Source organism: Rhinatrema bivittatum, chromosome 9 (genome assembly GCF_901001135.1).
Source record: "Rhinatrema bivittatum chromosome 9, aRhiBiv1.1, whole genome shotgun sequence".
Lineage (NCBI taxonomy): Eukaryota > Metazoa > Chordata > Amphibia > Gymnophiona > Rhinatrematidae > Rhinatrema > Rhinatrema bivittatum.
In genome coordinates this window covers 166,860,266-166,876,018 of record NC_042623.1, presented here as the reverse complement: position 1 = coordinate 166,876,018, position 15,753 = coordinate 166,860,266, and the positions used below count along the sequence as shown (strand labels likewise).

The 15,753-nt window shown below is 43.0% G+C and overlaps 1 protein-coding gene across 1 annotated transcript in view; it reads right to left on the bottom strand.

The window, feature by feature from the left end:
• The window catches only part of CROCC2 (ciliary rootlet coiled-coil, rootletin family member 2), a 505,095-nt gene that overhangs the window by 76,397 nt on the left and 412,945 nt on the right, over positions 1 to 15,753 (bottom strand). The window contains 2 exon segments of the mRNA XM_029616014.1: positions 6,351 to 6,702; positions 7,771 to 7,938. Coding sequence (XP_029471874.1) covers positions 6,351 to 6,702; positions 7,771 to 7,938 — 520 coding nt within the window.

Here is a 15,753-nt window from a genome sequence, read left to right as displayed (position 1 = left end):
ACAACTAGGCATGGGCAGTCATATGATTTCTCTATATTTGCCTCTAATAAATGCAACAAAGGAACATCATGTAACAAACATTCTAAAGAACAAAATCACAGAGCATATAGAAAGACAGGGTTTAAAGGAACACAGCCAGCATGGATTTACCACGTGAATTCTTGCCTCACAAATCTGCTACATTTTTTGAAAGGATTAATAAACATGTGGATAAAGGAGAACCAGTAGATGTAGTGTATTCGGATTTTCAGAAGGCGCTTGACAAAGTCCCTCATGAGAGGCTTCTAAGAAAACTAAAAAGTCATGGGATAGGAGGCGATGTCCTTTCATGGATTGCAAACTGGCTAAAAGACAGGAAACAGAGAGTCAATTAAATGGTCAATTTTCTCAGTGGAAAAAGGTAAACAGTGGAGTGCCTTAGGGATCTGTACTTGGATCAGTGCCAGTGGCGTAGCTAAAGTATGTGGCACCCGGGGTGGATACTACCTTTGGCACGCCTCCCCCCCCCCCACAACAACCCTTGGTTCACTCCCTCTCTGTCTCCTCTGGATTCCCTCACTCAAAACTAATAAAACCATACTAATAAGAACATTTCCAATGAGCTGATGAATAGAATAACATTCAATAATTAAGAGCTCATACAAAATTTAAAAATTTTTCTAAACAGCAATAAAATATTCCAAAATGGCAGACACATCAGACACTAAATAATTAAAACTAATAAGGACTGAAAAATTCCCCACTCTCCATACCGGAAATCTATTAATTTCCAATCACCTTAAGTTTGTCTTGTATTAGTGGGACAGTACAAAATTTCTTCACACACATAATGCAGGAAGAATCCCATTGACACATACACATAAACAACCCAGGAAGGCTCCCATTCTCTCTCAAACACACACACACAAAATCCTGGGGGAGAGAGGTAGGATGCCCATGGAGGGAGAAGAGAAGCCCTATATATAGAAAACCTTCCAAACCAAAACAGCATCAACTGCCAGCACTGAATCCTACCGCTGAAAAGTCAACACTGCAAATTTTAAACTGGGCCCTAAAACACCAGTGCACCTTCTATTAGAAAACAGAACAAGCCAGGCTGCTATAGAGCCCTAAACAGAAACTACCTTCTAGCAGACCTCACCTCTGTCACACATGCAGAACAACAAAGGCCCTCACCAAATACACAATAAAGAGACCACAAAGTATAAATAAAAATATGCAGGCAAAATTTGAACTGGAGACCACTGCAAGCCAGACTCTGTATGCAGTGCAATAATGGAAAAACAGAATTACCATTCTTCATAAAACAAACAATAAAATCACTCTCATACATGCTCTCTCTCTCTCACACACACACACACACACACGCGCATATTTTCTCATATATGGTCTCGCATTTTCATACACATACACGCTCACTCTTTTACACATACTCTCTCACACACAACTCACATGCTCTATTTCATACATGGTCTTGCTGTCTCACGTTCTCTCACATACGCTCTCTCTTACATATCTATTACTCACACATACTCTTTGACTCACGTTGAGTCTTTCCCTCTCTTCTTTGACTGTTGACACAAGCTCTGAGGGCCTGTTCCACTCTTCGGCTGCTAGTGGAATAGGCTTCACCAGGGTTGACCTTAGAGGGGTTGGGGGCCCAGGGTCAATCAGCCAGAAAGGGACTCCCAACCATGATTGAAGGACAAGAGGGGTTCCTTTCCTCAAGATTGAGATTCTACTTTGCACTCCCCCAAAAGACTCCATGATGCCTTTTCCACTTTTCCCAAGATACCTCATGCAGCCTCCCCCCCATGACCCCCTCTCCACAGTATTTCCCTCCCAAAGCCCTTTCCCTTCCAACCAAGATTCTATCAATAGCACTCTCCCCTCCTCCCAGGCACCAAGACCCCTCCTCTCCCTAAGCATCCCAGGCACCTTTTCGATGGTGACAGTCATCTCTTCCTGTCTACCGTTGATTCCTCTGCACTGTGCAGGAAGATACAAATAAATGGCACCGCCCCTTCCTCTGTGCCCACAGACATTTCCCACCGACGTGCAGTAGACACTTAGAACCTTGCCATACCATACCAGCACTATCTCAGGACTCAAACAAGAATAGCCTTATCTATGAAATGGCAGCAATGCAAATTTTATACCATGCCTTAGAACACTAATACTCCATCTACAGAAAAACTACATGCCAGCAGAAATACTGCACCTCAGTTACACACGCAGAACACAGACAGACCCTTACCTAATACGGAATAAGGGACTACAAATTAGTAACAGAAACATGCAGACAAAATTAAAATAGAAAGCCCAAAAGAACAAAATACAAATAGGTTATGCACATTCCCTAAGATAACATATGCCAATCACTAAAACTTCAAAAACATTTTTTTTTATCTTTGCTATCTGATCTTATTTTTCTAATTGGTTGGTCCCAGGCTTTTTTCCCCCCCCATGTTCCCTTTCTTGGTCTTTTCCCAATCCTTTTTACATGGTCTCTTTTTTTCTTTCTGTTGCTTCTCTCCACTTGCCTTTTTCCCTTCTTCCCTCAAACACACACTCAGGCTCCTATTCTCACATGCTGTCTCTCTCTCAAACACACACAGGGTCGGCGGAAGCATTAGGCAGAGAGGTGGTGGCCTAGGGTGCCGGAAGTGGGCAGGGTAGTAGAGTAGTTTGTAAAAGCAGCAGATTTGAAGGGAGCGCAGGAGGGATGAGACATGGCATGGGTGAGTAATGGAGCTGGGGGCATCTTGTTTTTTTGATTTTAGTGCATTTAAGGAGCTTGGGTCGTTTGCGGTGTGTGTCAGATGGAGAAAGAGAGAGAGAGACAGATCACATCATGTCATCATCAGCTAGGTCGGCTTGACCCCCTTCTACTGGCACTGCACACACACTCAGGCTCTCATTCTTACACGTTGTCTCTCTCTAACATGCTGTCTCATACACACGGCTCTGTCTTTCACATGATTTGTCTCTCTCATACATACACACTGGCTCTCTCTTCCACATGCTGTCTCACACACACACTGCTCTCTCTTTCACATGCTGTCTCTCTCACATACACACAGGCTCTCACATGCTCTTTGACACAAGCACCCAGCTTTCATACACATGCTGTTTCACACACACACGAGGCTCTCCTGTGCTGTATCTCTGTCTCTCACAACATACAGGCTCATTCCCCCACACATTCTTTCAACTCACTTTCACATACACACTCTACAGGGCCTCAGCCTCTGGGCCTCCTGATAGCAGGTCGCCGCAGGATGGGCTCCGCAGCGGCCCTGCCACAGATGCTGCTTCTCTTCCTTTCTGCCAGCACGGGTCCAGCAATGTTTTTCTTACGGGGCTGGGTGGACAGGAAGGAGAAGAAGCACCTGGAAGTTTGGGGATCTCTTGTTTCTTCGGGCCATGGTGCAATGAGCTCCTCCTCCGCCCCACCGATCTTCCTGGGGGGGAGGGGAAATATAAGTTGTGTGCAGTGGCACATGTGTTCAGTTTAAAGGGAACAGTGTCCACATCCTCCCGCTCCCCATGGATAATCCTGGTCTCCGCCGGCAGTGTTTCTTCTTTTGGCCACTGGCATATGGAGTTCTGACGGGTGGCGTGGGGGCCTCCCGATGACAATCTCCTCCTAGCTGTCACCCGGGGTGGACCGCCCTCCTCGCCCACCCCTTAGTACACCACTGACTGGTGCTTTTCAATGTATTTAAAAAATTATCTGGAAAGGGATGCAACGAGTGAGATGATCAAATTTGCAGATGAACAAAATTATTCAATCACAAGCAGATAGTGATAAATTGCAGGAGGACCTTGCGAGACTGGAAGATTGGGCATCCAAATGGCAGATAAAATGTAATGTGGACAAGTGCAAAGTGATGCATATAGGGAAAAATAACCCTTGTTGTAGCTACATGATGTTAGATTCTATATTAGGAGTTACCACCCAGGAAATAGATCTAGGCATCATAGTGGACAATACATTGAACTCATCGGCTCAGTGTGCTGTGGTGGACAAAAAAACAAAATACTTCCGAAAATAGATTATTGTAATGCCTTGTTTCTGGGAGTTCCACTTTCTACTATTCGCCCTCTGCAATTACTGCAGAATGCGGCTGCTCGATTATTGGCTAACTCTAATAGATGTGATCACATTTCGCCTGTGCTGATGAAGCTACATTGGCTTCCGGTACATTATCGTATCCAGTTCAAGTGTTTGACACTTATTCATAGAGCCATCTACGGCTCTAACTCTGAATGGTTGAACACTTCTTTACGTCTACATGTGCCAGCTCGGAATTTGAGATCATTGGGACAAGTTTTGTTAACAATTCCATCTCCTAAACTGGTTCGTTTGGGTTCAGTCAGAGAGAGGTCTCTCTCCCTGGCAGGGCCCAAACTCTGGAACTCTTTGCCTACTGATATCCGACTTGAGGACAATATCAATAGTTTCAAGAAACAATTAAAGACCTGGCTATTCCAGCAGGCTTTTAGCCAAACCAATTGATCTCCTGTTAGGTTCTGTGATTTGGGGAAATGTGGCATTGAAAGAATAGCGATGTGGGATGACTGGGTAACTTCTTGGTGGGTAATTGAGGCTGATGGGTTTATGTATTTTTTTATTTATTTTTTTAAATGTGCTAGTTTTAAATTAGTGTTTTTATTGTTCTTCCTTATGTATTTTTTAAGAAAAGTATGTAAACTTAGATTAGTTTTTATGAAGAATGTTTTTTTGAATTTGGTACTGCAAATTCAATGATTGTTAACCGGCTTGACATATATTTGAAAGTCGGTATATAAAGTTGTATAAATAAATAAATAAATAAATAAAATAAATGTTAGGCATTATTAGAAAGGGAATGGTGAATAAAACAGAGAATGCCATAATGCCTCTGTATCGCTCCATGGTGAGTCCGCACCTTGAGTACTGTGTACAATTCTGGTCACCGCATCTCAAAAAAGATATAGTTGCCCTGGAGAAGTAAAGAGAAGGGTGACCAAAATGATAAAGGGAATGGAACAGCACCCCTATGAGGAAAGGCTGAAGAGGTTAGAGCTGTTCAGCTTGAAGAAGAGACGGCTGAGGGGGGATATGATAGAGGTCTTCTATAAAATCATGAAAGGACTTGAACAGGTTAAAGTGAATCGGTTATTTACTCTTCCAGATAATAGAAGGATTAGAGGGAACTCCATGAAGTTAGCACAATTTCACTCAACGCACAATTAAGCTCTGGAATTCGTTGCTGGAGGATGTGGTTCGGGCAGTTATTGTAGCTGGGTTTAAAAAAGGTTTGGATACATTGCTGGGTGAGAAGTCCATAAACTGCTATTAATCAAGTTGACTTAGGGAATAACCACTGCTATTACTGGCATTAGTAGCATGGGATCTATTTAATATTTGGGTACTTGCCAGGTACTTGTGACTTGGATTGGCCACTGTTGGAGACAGGATGCTGGGCTTGATGGACCCTTGGTCTGACCCAGTATGGCATGTTCTTATGTTCTTATGCTCTTATGCTCTTATTCATACTGACCACTGGGAAATATCAACCAGCTGTCCTGTATTATATATTTCTGTGTTTACTGTTCCTGAAATTGTCTTTTAATAAAAAAATTTGAACAAAACAAGCTAAAAATAATAATAAAAATAGAAAACAAAACAGGGCCCCCCCCCCCCCCCCAAGAGACCCTCTGAGCGCCTGTCCACCTCCCTGAAATAATTATGCCAGGGCTAGGTCCCCACTTACCTTGTCTGTTCAGATCCTGGTTAGTAAAAAGGGAAGAGGGATGCCTGCTCATCTACTGCCCCTTGGTTATCTCTTTCAGATGGGTGCCGGCTGGCCCTGTGACTGGCGCCATAGTGACACCAAAATGGCACCAGTCTGAGGACTGGCTGCTGCTGTTTTGCTGCATGGCCACATGTTTTTTATGCACAGTAGGGGGCCTTTTAAAAACTGCCTGCCTGATATGCGGGCAAACATGCACATATATCATGTTCATGCATATGCTCACCTGGACTGAATGGGGGCATAGTTTGGACTTAACATGCATGTTTTAAGATTTTAAAATGTGTGCACATAAATTTTCTCAAAAAATGTCTCTGCAAATAACAGCAGGTATAACCTTTTGAAGGATAGATTTGATGGGATGATGATTTTCAAAACAGACATTCATGCATAAGTCCACCTTCAAAAATTGGTGTAGCTTATGCATAATCTTTCTGACTTTCTTATGCTGGCTGTTTGAGAATTGAACCTGCCTGTGTTCGCGTAGAAAACCAGTCAACCAGTAGACTATACTTAGCTCTACTGCTTGCGCCCAGGCTGATGGCTTACCTTTGGTAGGAGAGCGAGGTCGCCGTGGTGATGGGCTGCGCCCGCGTATCCCCAGTGTCCGGCGCAGTACGGAATGGAGGCTGGTCAGGCGGAATTCCATCTCTTTCCTGGCAGCCTCCACCTTGGCCAGCTCAGCTTCCAGGGCATAGAAGCGACCCTCAGATGCACTCAGGCGCAGGCGCAGCTCCTCAGCAGCCCCACTGGCCTGCTGCAGCTTCACCTCCAGGTTATAGAGTTCATCCTTCAGCTTCTTCTCGCTGGCCTGACTCTCACTGAGACGATCATGGAAATCTTTCTCCTTGCTGCACACTTCTGACTCCATCTCCGCTAGCTTCTTTTGTAGGCTGCTTGCCTGCGAAGAGGTAAAACGTGAGCAGTGTCATCTGGTCTGCAGCAGATGGGGGTTCAATCCAAATGTATAACGCCAGTAACACCCATGTATAGATTCACACATCCACTTATAGGCACTGACTTGTACAAAACCCAACAATGTGCACACACGTAGCACAGCCTCAGTGAACAGGCAGACAAAACAGTATCTGTTGGTAGGCAGCTATAGCAAATACAGAAAGTGTAATTTAGCAGAAGAAGCAGTAATTAAGCACAAACACTAGAACCTGAGAAAGCAGGAAGTTTTAGCCTGCTCTGTTAGAAAGCAAACCTCTGCTTATTATAGACACACCCGCAAATACAGTAATATGTACAATCCACACACTACACATTTAAATAGTGCTGAATCAGAGAGAAGGCAACTGCAAGTAGGGCTGTCATTTAGCTCCAGGTCTGTATGGAGAGGCTGAAGCCAGTGCTGATTTTACTTTCATTGCATGAATGAGCTTGTAGTTACCATTTCTTAAATAAATAAAACTACAAGTCCATGCATGCAAAGGGTGGAAAGTTAGGACTGGCTCAGACTCTCCTTACAGATACAAAGTGTTTGGGTACTTGCCAGGTCTTGTGGCTTTGTTTTGGCCTCTGTTGCAAACAGAATGCTGGGCTTGATGGACCCTTGGTCTGACCCAGCATGGCAATTTCTTATGTTCTTAAAGTTCTATAGTAATCTTAGACAATCTTAACAAGCAGGTACACATATCACTGTGTCAGGTACACAAAACTTTTGACAGAGCAGAAGCTCAGTAAGTGCTAGCAGAGAGAGTACAGCATGCATAGGAAATGGATTTAATTTATTTATTTGTTTATTTTTGGAGAAGATTTAAACCTCCTAGTTGCACAATGCTTATAACATCATTGTGTCTGCAATGGGGTCTGGGGGCAGAGTAGTAATCATCTATATTATACAGGTTCTCAGTCTCAGCTGAAAGGCTAAGAAGGGACCATTCTCAGCTCATAGCTCAAAACTTACACTTGGATCTTAGCCCAAAGACTGAGGGAGATATCACTGGCTACCAGCCGGCATTACCTCTTTGCGAGCAGACTCTCTGCCAGCCTCTGTCTCCACAATCTTCTGCTTCAGCTCCAGGGACTCTCTGCGGCTCTGCTGCTCTCGTTGCTCATCCTGCATGAGCCTGGTTTGCAGCTCTGACACTTCCCGATCCTTTTTATTGTTTTCTCCATCCAGTATTTTCACCTGCCAATGCAGAGAGCTCCTCAGATTACTCCTGCCACATACCCTATGTTAAAGTATTAGGGCTAGATTTAAGGAGTGGGCAAAAAATGTGTCTGCAAATTTCTATAAACTCTTGATTTGTGTCATATGTACATTTTCGATAAGGTGCCTAAATGACAATGTACGTATGCATTTTTCAGCCCGCACAAACCTGGACAATTTTACAAAACTGATACCCGAAGTAGCCGAGTACATTGTCTTTCAACATCGGTTTGCCATGCAGCTAAAAGTATATGAAATCAATATTCAGACATTGCCAGTTAAGTAAGTTAGCTGCGACATTCAGCGGTGCAGTCATGCCGCCGAATATACCTGGATAAGTTTAAGTTAGCTGGATACGTTATCCAGCTAACTTTAGACCAGCTCAATAGCAGGTCTAAAGTTAGCCAGATAACTTAGCCGGAGATGTAGCTCCTTCCTGTTATGCCCCTGGAATGCCTTTTTTAAAAGCCCAGTCAGATTTTAAAATCTAGCCAGATAAGGGGCTGAATATATCACAACCTGCCATTTTGACAGATAACTTTAAGTTATGCATCTAAATGGTTTTTTAATATTGTTGATCTCTATGTGTATACTAGCATGGGATCAAGTGGTACACGGTACATGCATTAGAGCTGTGTTTTTCAAATTGGTCCTGGAGTAACCCCCAGCCCATCTGGTTTTCAGGATATCCACAGTGAATATGTGTGAGAAAGATTTGCACGCACTGACCCCCTCCCCCCCATCACATGAAGATCTGTCTCATGCATAGTCATTGTGGATATCCTGAAAAACCCGAAGGGCTAGGGGTCACTCCAGGACCAGCTTGAGAAACACTGCGCTAGAGGCATGTCCACTTCAGAGATAACAGCATACGCACAAACACCTCTCAGAATGCCCAGCCCCTGAAATGCATTTTTTTCTGTATTATTTCAAATTTTATTGGGGCTCAACAAAATCTATATTTGTATGACATGTAGTTAGAGAATATTCAACAAATCTTATTTCTGCCCTGCATATACATTTAAGGAAATGCTCAAGAAAGAAGGAAATAAGTAGAAGTTCCACAAAGGACTAACGAGGCCTGCTTTCCAGAATGCGTCAGCACTCATTGAGCGCAAGCGTGCACGCTTTCAGAAATATTATATCACATCCGACTCCTTATAGCCCCCTTAACACCTTTTGCAAATCTGGGGCCGGATTTACTAAGCATTTTTTCCCCATAGACACAAAATGTGAGAAATCCTTTGGCAAAATAACCCCTTGGTGTGGTGTGGATTGGATGCAAAGCCTCCTAGTTATCTATGTGACAGAACTGTATGCATGCATTTGCAGAATATGTGGATTTGCCTAAGAAATAACCCTCATGATCCCCGTATAACCCCTGACATATCCTGAACATTTGGTGTGGATCAGACACAAAAGGAAAAAGTTAAAAGTTGGCATAATTTTGCATGTGTATTCCTAACATATGTGTATCTCTCCAAAATTCCCTTGCCATGATCTTCATAAACCTCTGACATGTGGTATGGATCAAATATAAAATGAAAAAGTACCATAGTTGTGTGCGTGCATTTGTGGAATATGAGGATCTGCAAAATGTACCCTATCATCATCTTGGTGGACCACCTGAGATGTCCCGAAAATTTGATGTGGACTGGATGCAAAACCCGAAATATTGATTATTCGGGGCAACAATTGCGCATGCATATTTGCGGAAGATGAGGATCCCAAAATATCCCCCTGTCAGAATTCTCATGTACCCCTGACATGACCTGAAAAATCGGTATCAATCAGATTTAAAACCATAAAGTTATTAGGTGCCGTGGCTGGCAAAAAGTTATTGAGTGGCGTAATGGCCTTCGTATATGTGTGGACTATGTGCCGTGGCTCCTCCCCCCTCCCCACCAAATACCTCTTTATGATCCTTATGGATCCCCTGACATAGTGTGGCTCGGATGCGAAACCCAAATACTTATCAGGGAACTACAATTGTGTACACATCTACTTGAATTAAGTGGATTAAAAAATATACCCAGTACCCACTATCAGAATCCTCAGGCCCACTCCCCGCCCCCAGCAGACATGCCCTGAAAATTGAGTGTGGCTAGGACACTGAATAAGAAAGTTATTAGAAGGGGACAGACCCCATGCACACAGACACACAGACAGGATGATCGCATAGGCCTCCCTCCCTTTGGAAAGTAAGCTAAAAACGAAGCAAAAAACCTGAAGAGAAATTAGCACAAGATGCAAAGGTCACTTGACTTCTGCAAGAATGGATCCCAAATCTTCTGAAAATAAATATAATCTATTTCTTTTTACTGTTGACTTTTCCATCGTCATTACCTCCCAGACACTGGTTAATTACTGTATCTTATTTGCTGGGAAGAATCTTTTTCCATTTTGCAGCAGTGATGCATCTGCTTGCTAAGAGCACATGATTAGTAGTAAATTTATTTGTAGCTTTGTTTAAGTGTTGGCTCAATGAGCTGAATAGAAATTTTCTAGGCTCCCAGGGAGGGTCAGCCTCCATTCTTGCCTTTATGGGGCTTTGAACTTCCTCCAAAAGGGTAGCAGGGTAGGGTAATCCCACTAAATATGTGCCTCCTTTTCCTCAGTTCCTCAGGCACGTTCCCAATATTACAAGAAGAATCATATACAACCTTGCCCTGGTCAGATGTACCACCTTAGTGGAATTTTATATCCATTTGCAAAAACATGAGAGGAAACAAATGAATTGCTTGCTCTTTTTCTCTATTTCTTTCCATTGTATTTCTGTGAAAGCACAATTTAATTCCTTTGCACAGGCAGATCTGTCTGGAAGTAAAGGTTATACATTCTAGACGTTAAACTCTTCATAGCTACGAGTAACACATACATTCCTCCATCTGAAAGCTTGGAGCTGGTACAGCTTTCTTGATCTCTGGTTTCTGTAGGAGATGTGTCAGTTGAATGAAAGCAAAATATTTTTTGTTATCCAATTGAAAACTGCCCTTCAAGCTGTCAAGTTTCAGAAAACTTCCATCCTTGACCCCCACTACCCCCTGCCCCATCCAATGGTCACCAGACCTTTTATGTTCCCACCTCAGAAAATGTTTCAGATTCCATACGCAGTGGAGACATCAAGTTATTCTTCGGATGGAATAGAGCCAAAATAGGTCCTAGTTATTTGTTTATACAATGTGTTTCACATTTTAAAACTAAAATCAACAAATGGCTGTCTCCCCCCCCCCACCTCTTATACAGTAAAAGTGCCATTATCTAGCATCCATGGGGAACAGGAGGTGCCAGTTAATCAAATATGTTTCGCTATCTGAGATTCCTTTGCTTCCTACTCCAGCCCCTCCCCTCCTAGGCAGTAGTGTGCAAGGAGTAGGAGGAGATGGGGTGAGACTAGAACAGACAGAGCACTGATCAGATGAGAGAGAGAGCGAGAAAAATAACTACTCGGCTTCCGATCCAGCATCTCCTCTCAGTTCCCTCTCCGCCCTCCACAGCTGAAGGTGCTGCCTTGGTGAGATACCAGTTAATAGAGAATTCTGGAGGGTAAAGCTCCAGATAATGGAACTTTTTCTGTATGAGATTTAGGGATCCAAGGGCAGCCTTGCCCAGTCAATTTTCACCCATGCCTTACTCTTTGAGAGTACATACTGTTGAATCACAGATTTAATCTGACAAACAATATATTAGCAAACTATTAGCCTGATTTACTAAGGTTCTTGGCTCTTGGGAAAACAGGTAAGTAAATAATGCCCCATGATTGGGACACCAAGCCCTTTCTTTCCTCCCATGCCCCATCATTTTTGCCTCTATATAAAATGGTTGTCGTTCACATCTAGTCAACTGTAATTTGGATACAGCAATTGGAAAGGGTATTCTGTTCTTACCACTGACACAAATCCCAGTCATCAGCAGTGGCTCCAGAACAGTGTTCCCTTCTTTGGCAGTGTTAGCTCTGGCAGGATTCTGATGCCCCCAAAACTCTGGCACTCTAGGCAACCACCTAGCTTGCCTAATGGATGCACCGGCCCCGCCCAGTCAAAGGTTCCAGTGAAGGACCTGATTTACCAAGCTTTACCTCTATGGGCACAGAATGGGAGAAAAGCCTTAGTAAATCAGGCCCTAAGCTAGAATAATTAGTGTGATATAGTGCATCACATATATTTCTAATATTCATTACCGAGTATTTCAAGGAGGCCATTGCTCACTTAAATATTTCATCCCAAACGGAATCATCTCTAGAGTAAAGGATTCAGTTGATGCCATTTTTGAAATTGATGGGAGAGAGGCACGTGAAGGGCTTGCTTTCTCCTGACCTCGTTGTCCTTGGCCCATATCTGAAGAGGGAAGGGAGGGAGACCTGTTCGATAGGAGTGAAGGGGGTCTGTCTTCAGGCTGAGAAGGAGGGGGGCAAGCAAGGAAATGGATCTTCAGGCCATTGTGGCCCCCTTCACCTATACTCCAGCGGTTCAGGTTGAAGAGAGGGAGGAGGTCCATCAGGGCACTGGCCCATTCTGTTATGTTCTGGCGGGGGAGGAAGGGAAGGGGTTTGTTGGGACATCAGCCTCTTCATCTGTGCTCTGGAGGGGAGGGAAGTGATTTTGCGGCAGGTAACATGGACACTGCACTTTTTCCATGCATCACCTTTGTTGCGTGCCTGTGTAGATAGCCCATTAATAGAGAAGCATATTGATGGGTATGCCTGCCTATACTTTATTTTCTCTCTGTTCAATGTATTTCTGACCTCTTTATGTCTTGATCTTCTGCCAGGTGAAGGCTGAAACAGTAAAGTATACATTTCAAAAATATTCCCTTCAAAAAATATTCATGACATTTATCTGGATTTAAGGGATTATTACCTCCTTGGTTACATATGAATGTAAACAGATGATAATGAGGTCAATATTTAAAGAGTTTGTCTGGCTAACTTTTGGAATTAACCGAATTCTATATAAACACCACTGAAAACAGCGATCCGCTTAATTATAGTCAAATCAAGAGCAGAATACTGCTCTGTTGCTGTGGATATGAATTTTTTTAATATATATTTATCAATTTTAATGTTACTTTTATCTTTAAATTCAATACCTACACTCAATATGGATCTAGGAATTTTCAAAAAGTCTTATTTAATTGTCTGAAAAAAATATTTTTTGGAAAGAGCAGAAGGTTTCATATATAGTGTAGGTGTCCCCGCACCAATTTATTATTGGTCATAATCATTAACCTCCTGGAGAAGGCAAAAATGGGGGATTAGTGAGTAAGTGAAGGACAGAGAGGGAATAGGAGGGTGGGGAAGGAATGAGCAACAAACTCGGGAATGGAAGGACTCGAGAGGGATAAGACTGAAATATGGAAAGCTGGTAGGTAGATGAAATGTGAAAAGAGGGAGATGAAGGACTAGAGGATGAGAGAGGGGGAGAAGGAGAGATGAAATGTATCTATCAGTGTATACAGGGATAGAAAAGAGAGAAATGGAGAAAAAGTAGAAAGGGATAGATCAATGTCAGGACAGATGTAGGGAAGAAGACAGGAAGAAAGAGAAGGAATGGAAAATGGAAAGAAGATCCTGGAAAAGGACTTAGGATAAAAGCAATAAGAGGAAAGTGGAAAAAAGAAACTGGAACCAATTGATTTGAAAAATAAAATGCCCAAGCAGCAAATGTAGAAAGAAAAATATTTTATTTTCAGTTTTTAGTGATTTGCCATATTTCAGCTTTGGAAATGTTTGTTTCTTATATCATTGTATGTTTCTTAGTATAGGAAGAAATGCATTTCTGTTTTTCTTTCTACACTGTTTTACTGCTCACAGAGTCTGATTTTTTAGGGTTTCCATTTCAGTTTTGGTCTCAATGAGAGGAGAGCGGGGACTTGGAATTTCCATCTCAGTTTTTGCATCTCCTCAGTTACAGAATTCCATTCTGCTATAGGCTAGACAAGTGCCAGGCTTCTACATTTTTCATGCATTAAGATTTTTTTCTCAGATGGCTTTTATAATTTGATTTTGTCGTGGTTTCTGGGAATTATCTTTTCTATTTTTTAAGGCTTTTCTGTTTTTTATTGTTTTGGCTATTATGACTAGTTATTTATTTATTGGGTAGGTTTGATATTTTAAATGTTTTAGAATGTTTTAGAATTAATTTATATGAGTCAATAATCATTTGTAGGGCTAAGTTCAGACTTAGTTGGACAAATGGCAGAATTTAAAAATCCCACCATGCTGAATGCCTCTGAGCTATCTTTAGCAGTATAACCTACAGGCATTCCGGGGGTGGTGTCACTTATCCAACTAAATTAACTGGATAAATGCCAATATTCAGTGTTATCTGGCTAAGATAGCTAGCTAACTGCCCTAAAGCAGGCCTAAAGTTAGTCAGATAAACTATCTAACTTCCTGATAGCTGTGTCTATTCAGTGGTGCATCAGAATCACTAAATATCCAGCATAAGTTACCAGATAAGTTTATCCAGCTAATTTAGCCAGATGCCCAGCCTCTTAATACTGACCTCTTTGACTTTATATATTGTATTACTCTGTTTTATTGATACAATTTGTGCTATTGTTTGCTTGTTGTATCCTGCTTTGGGCAGAGATTCTTTGGAAAGTCAGGATATAAATAGCTGTAAAATAAATAAGTAAATGTCTCTGTTTCTAATTTGTGGTGCCTTATTCTGTATTAGGTAAGAGTCAGCCTGTGTTCTCCATGTGAATGAGGTGAGGGATTTTGCTAGCGTGTATTTTCCGTGTCGGGGTTCATAGCAATCTGGCATGTCCTGTTTTTCCAATAAGAGATGTGTTGGGGGTTCTAGGGTCTGTAGTAAAATTTGTGGTGCTGCCTTTGTAAGGATAGGATTGTTGTTTTTTTTTTTTGAGCCTTGGGGGTTTGTGTTGCTGTTACTTTCCCATCCTGTACAGACTCCAGACTTCACTTCTATGCAGAAGAACTGGTTGAATGATGCTTTGAAATAATTTTAATGGTAGTTTTACTGTGTGGTTGAAACTGAACAGAGATTTCATTACTGCATAGAAGGCCCATGGGAGATTTTTTTTTTTTTATAGCCAATTTAAAGGCAGGGGGCCGTGCTGCGGGGGAGGGCAGGGTGTGTGGAAATGTCACTTTGGCTTGCCTCCTCCCTATCTAGCTTGCTCTCCTAGAAAGTAATGGAAGCTGATTATGCTGGATTCTTACAAACTCCAAAGGGAAGCTCAGCTTTCAAGCAGTTGTTAGGACAGAGCTGATTCTAACAGCCCAAGGTAAGTCAGACATTGTGGGGGCTGCCTTAACATTTTTATAGGTGACACTCATGTCTTTCTCTCCTCCCCCACTGTCCCCCTTCCCTGAGTCTCCCTCTCCCAGATCCCCCACTCAATCCACAATTCTCCCTTCCCCCAACCCTTTTATCCCTCCCGTCTCACTCTCTGTCTCTCCCCAACCTCATACCTCAGTCCCCACTATCTCGGTCCTCACTACCTCCCCAGTCCCTGCCTATTCAGCTTGAAGGCTGCTCTTCCTACCTCTTGGGGGCCCCTTTCCCCTCCCTTTGCCTCCCTTCCCTCTCTGTGGCTTGGTCAGAAGGGGAGCTGCACTGGTTTTTCAGTGCCTGTAGCTACCCCTGCTGCTGCTGGTGCCTCCCCCACCTCCTGTACGGTTCAGATTAACAGTGAGCCGGTTAGAAGCATTGGACCGCTGGCCCTGCTCCCCTACTGGTTGGACTGCAGGGGGGGGGGGGGGGGCGGCAGCACCGCTCACCTCCTTGGCAGGTGAGCGGTGGTGCTGGGAGGCCTCTGCAGCTG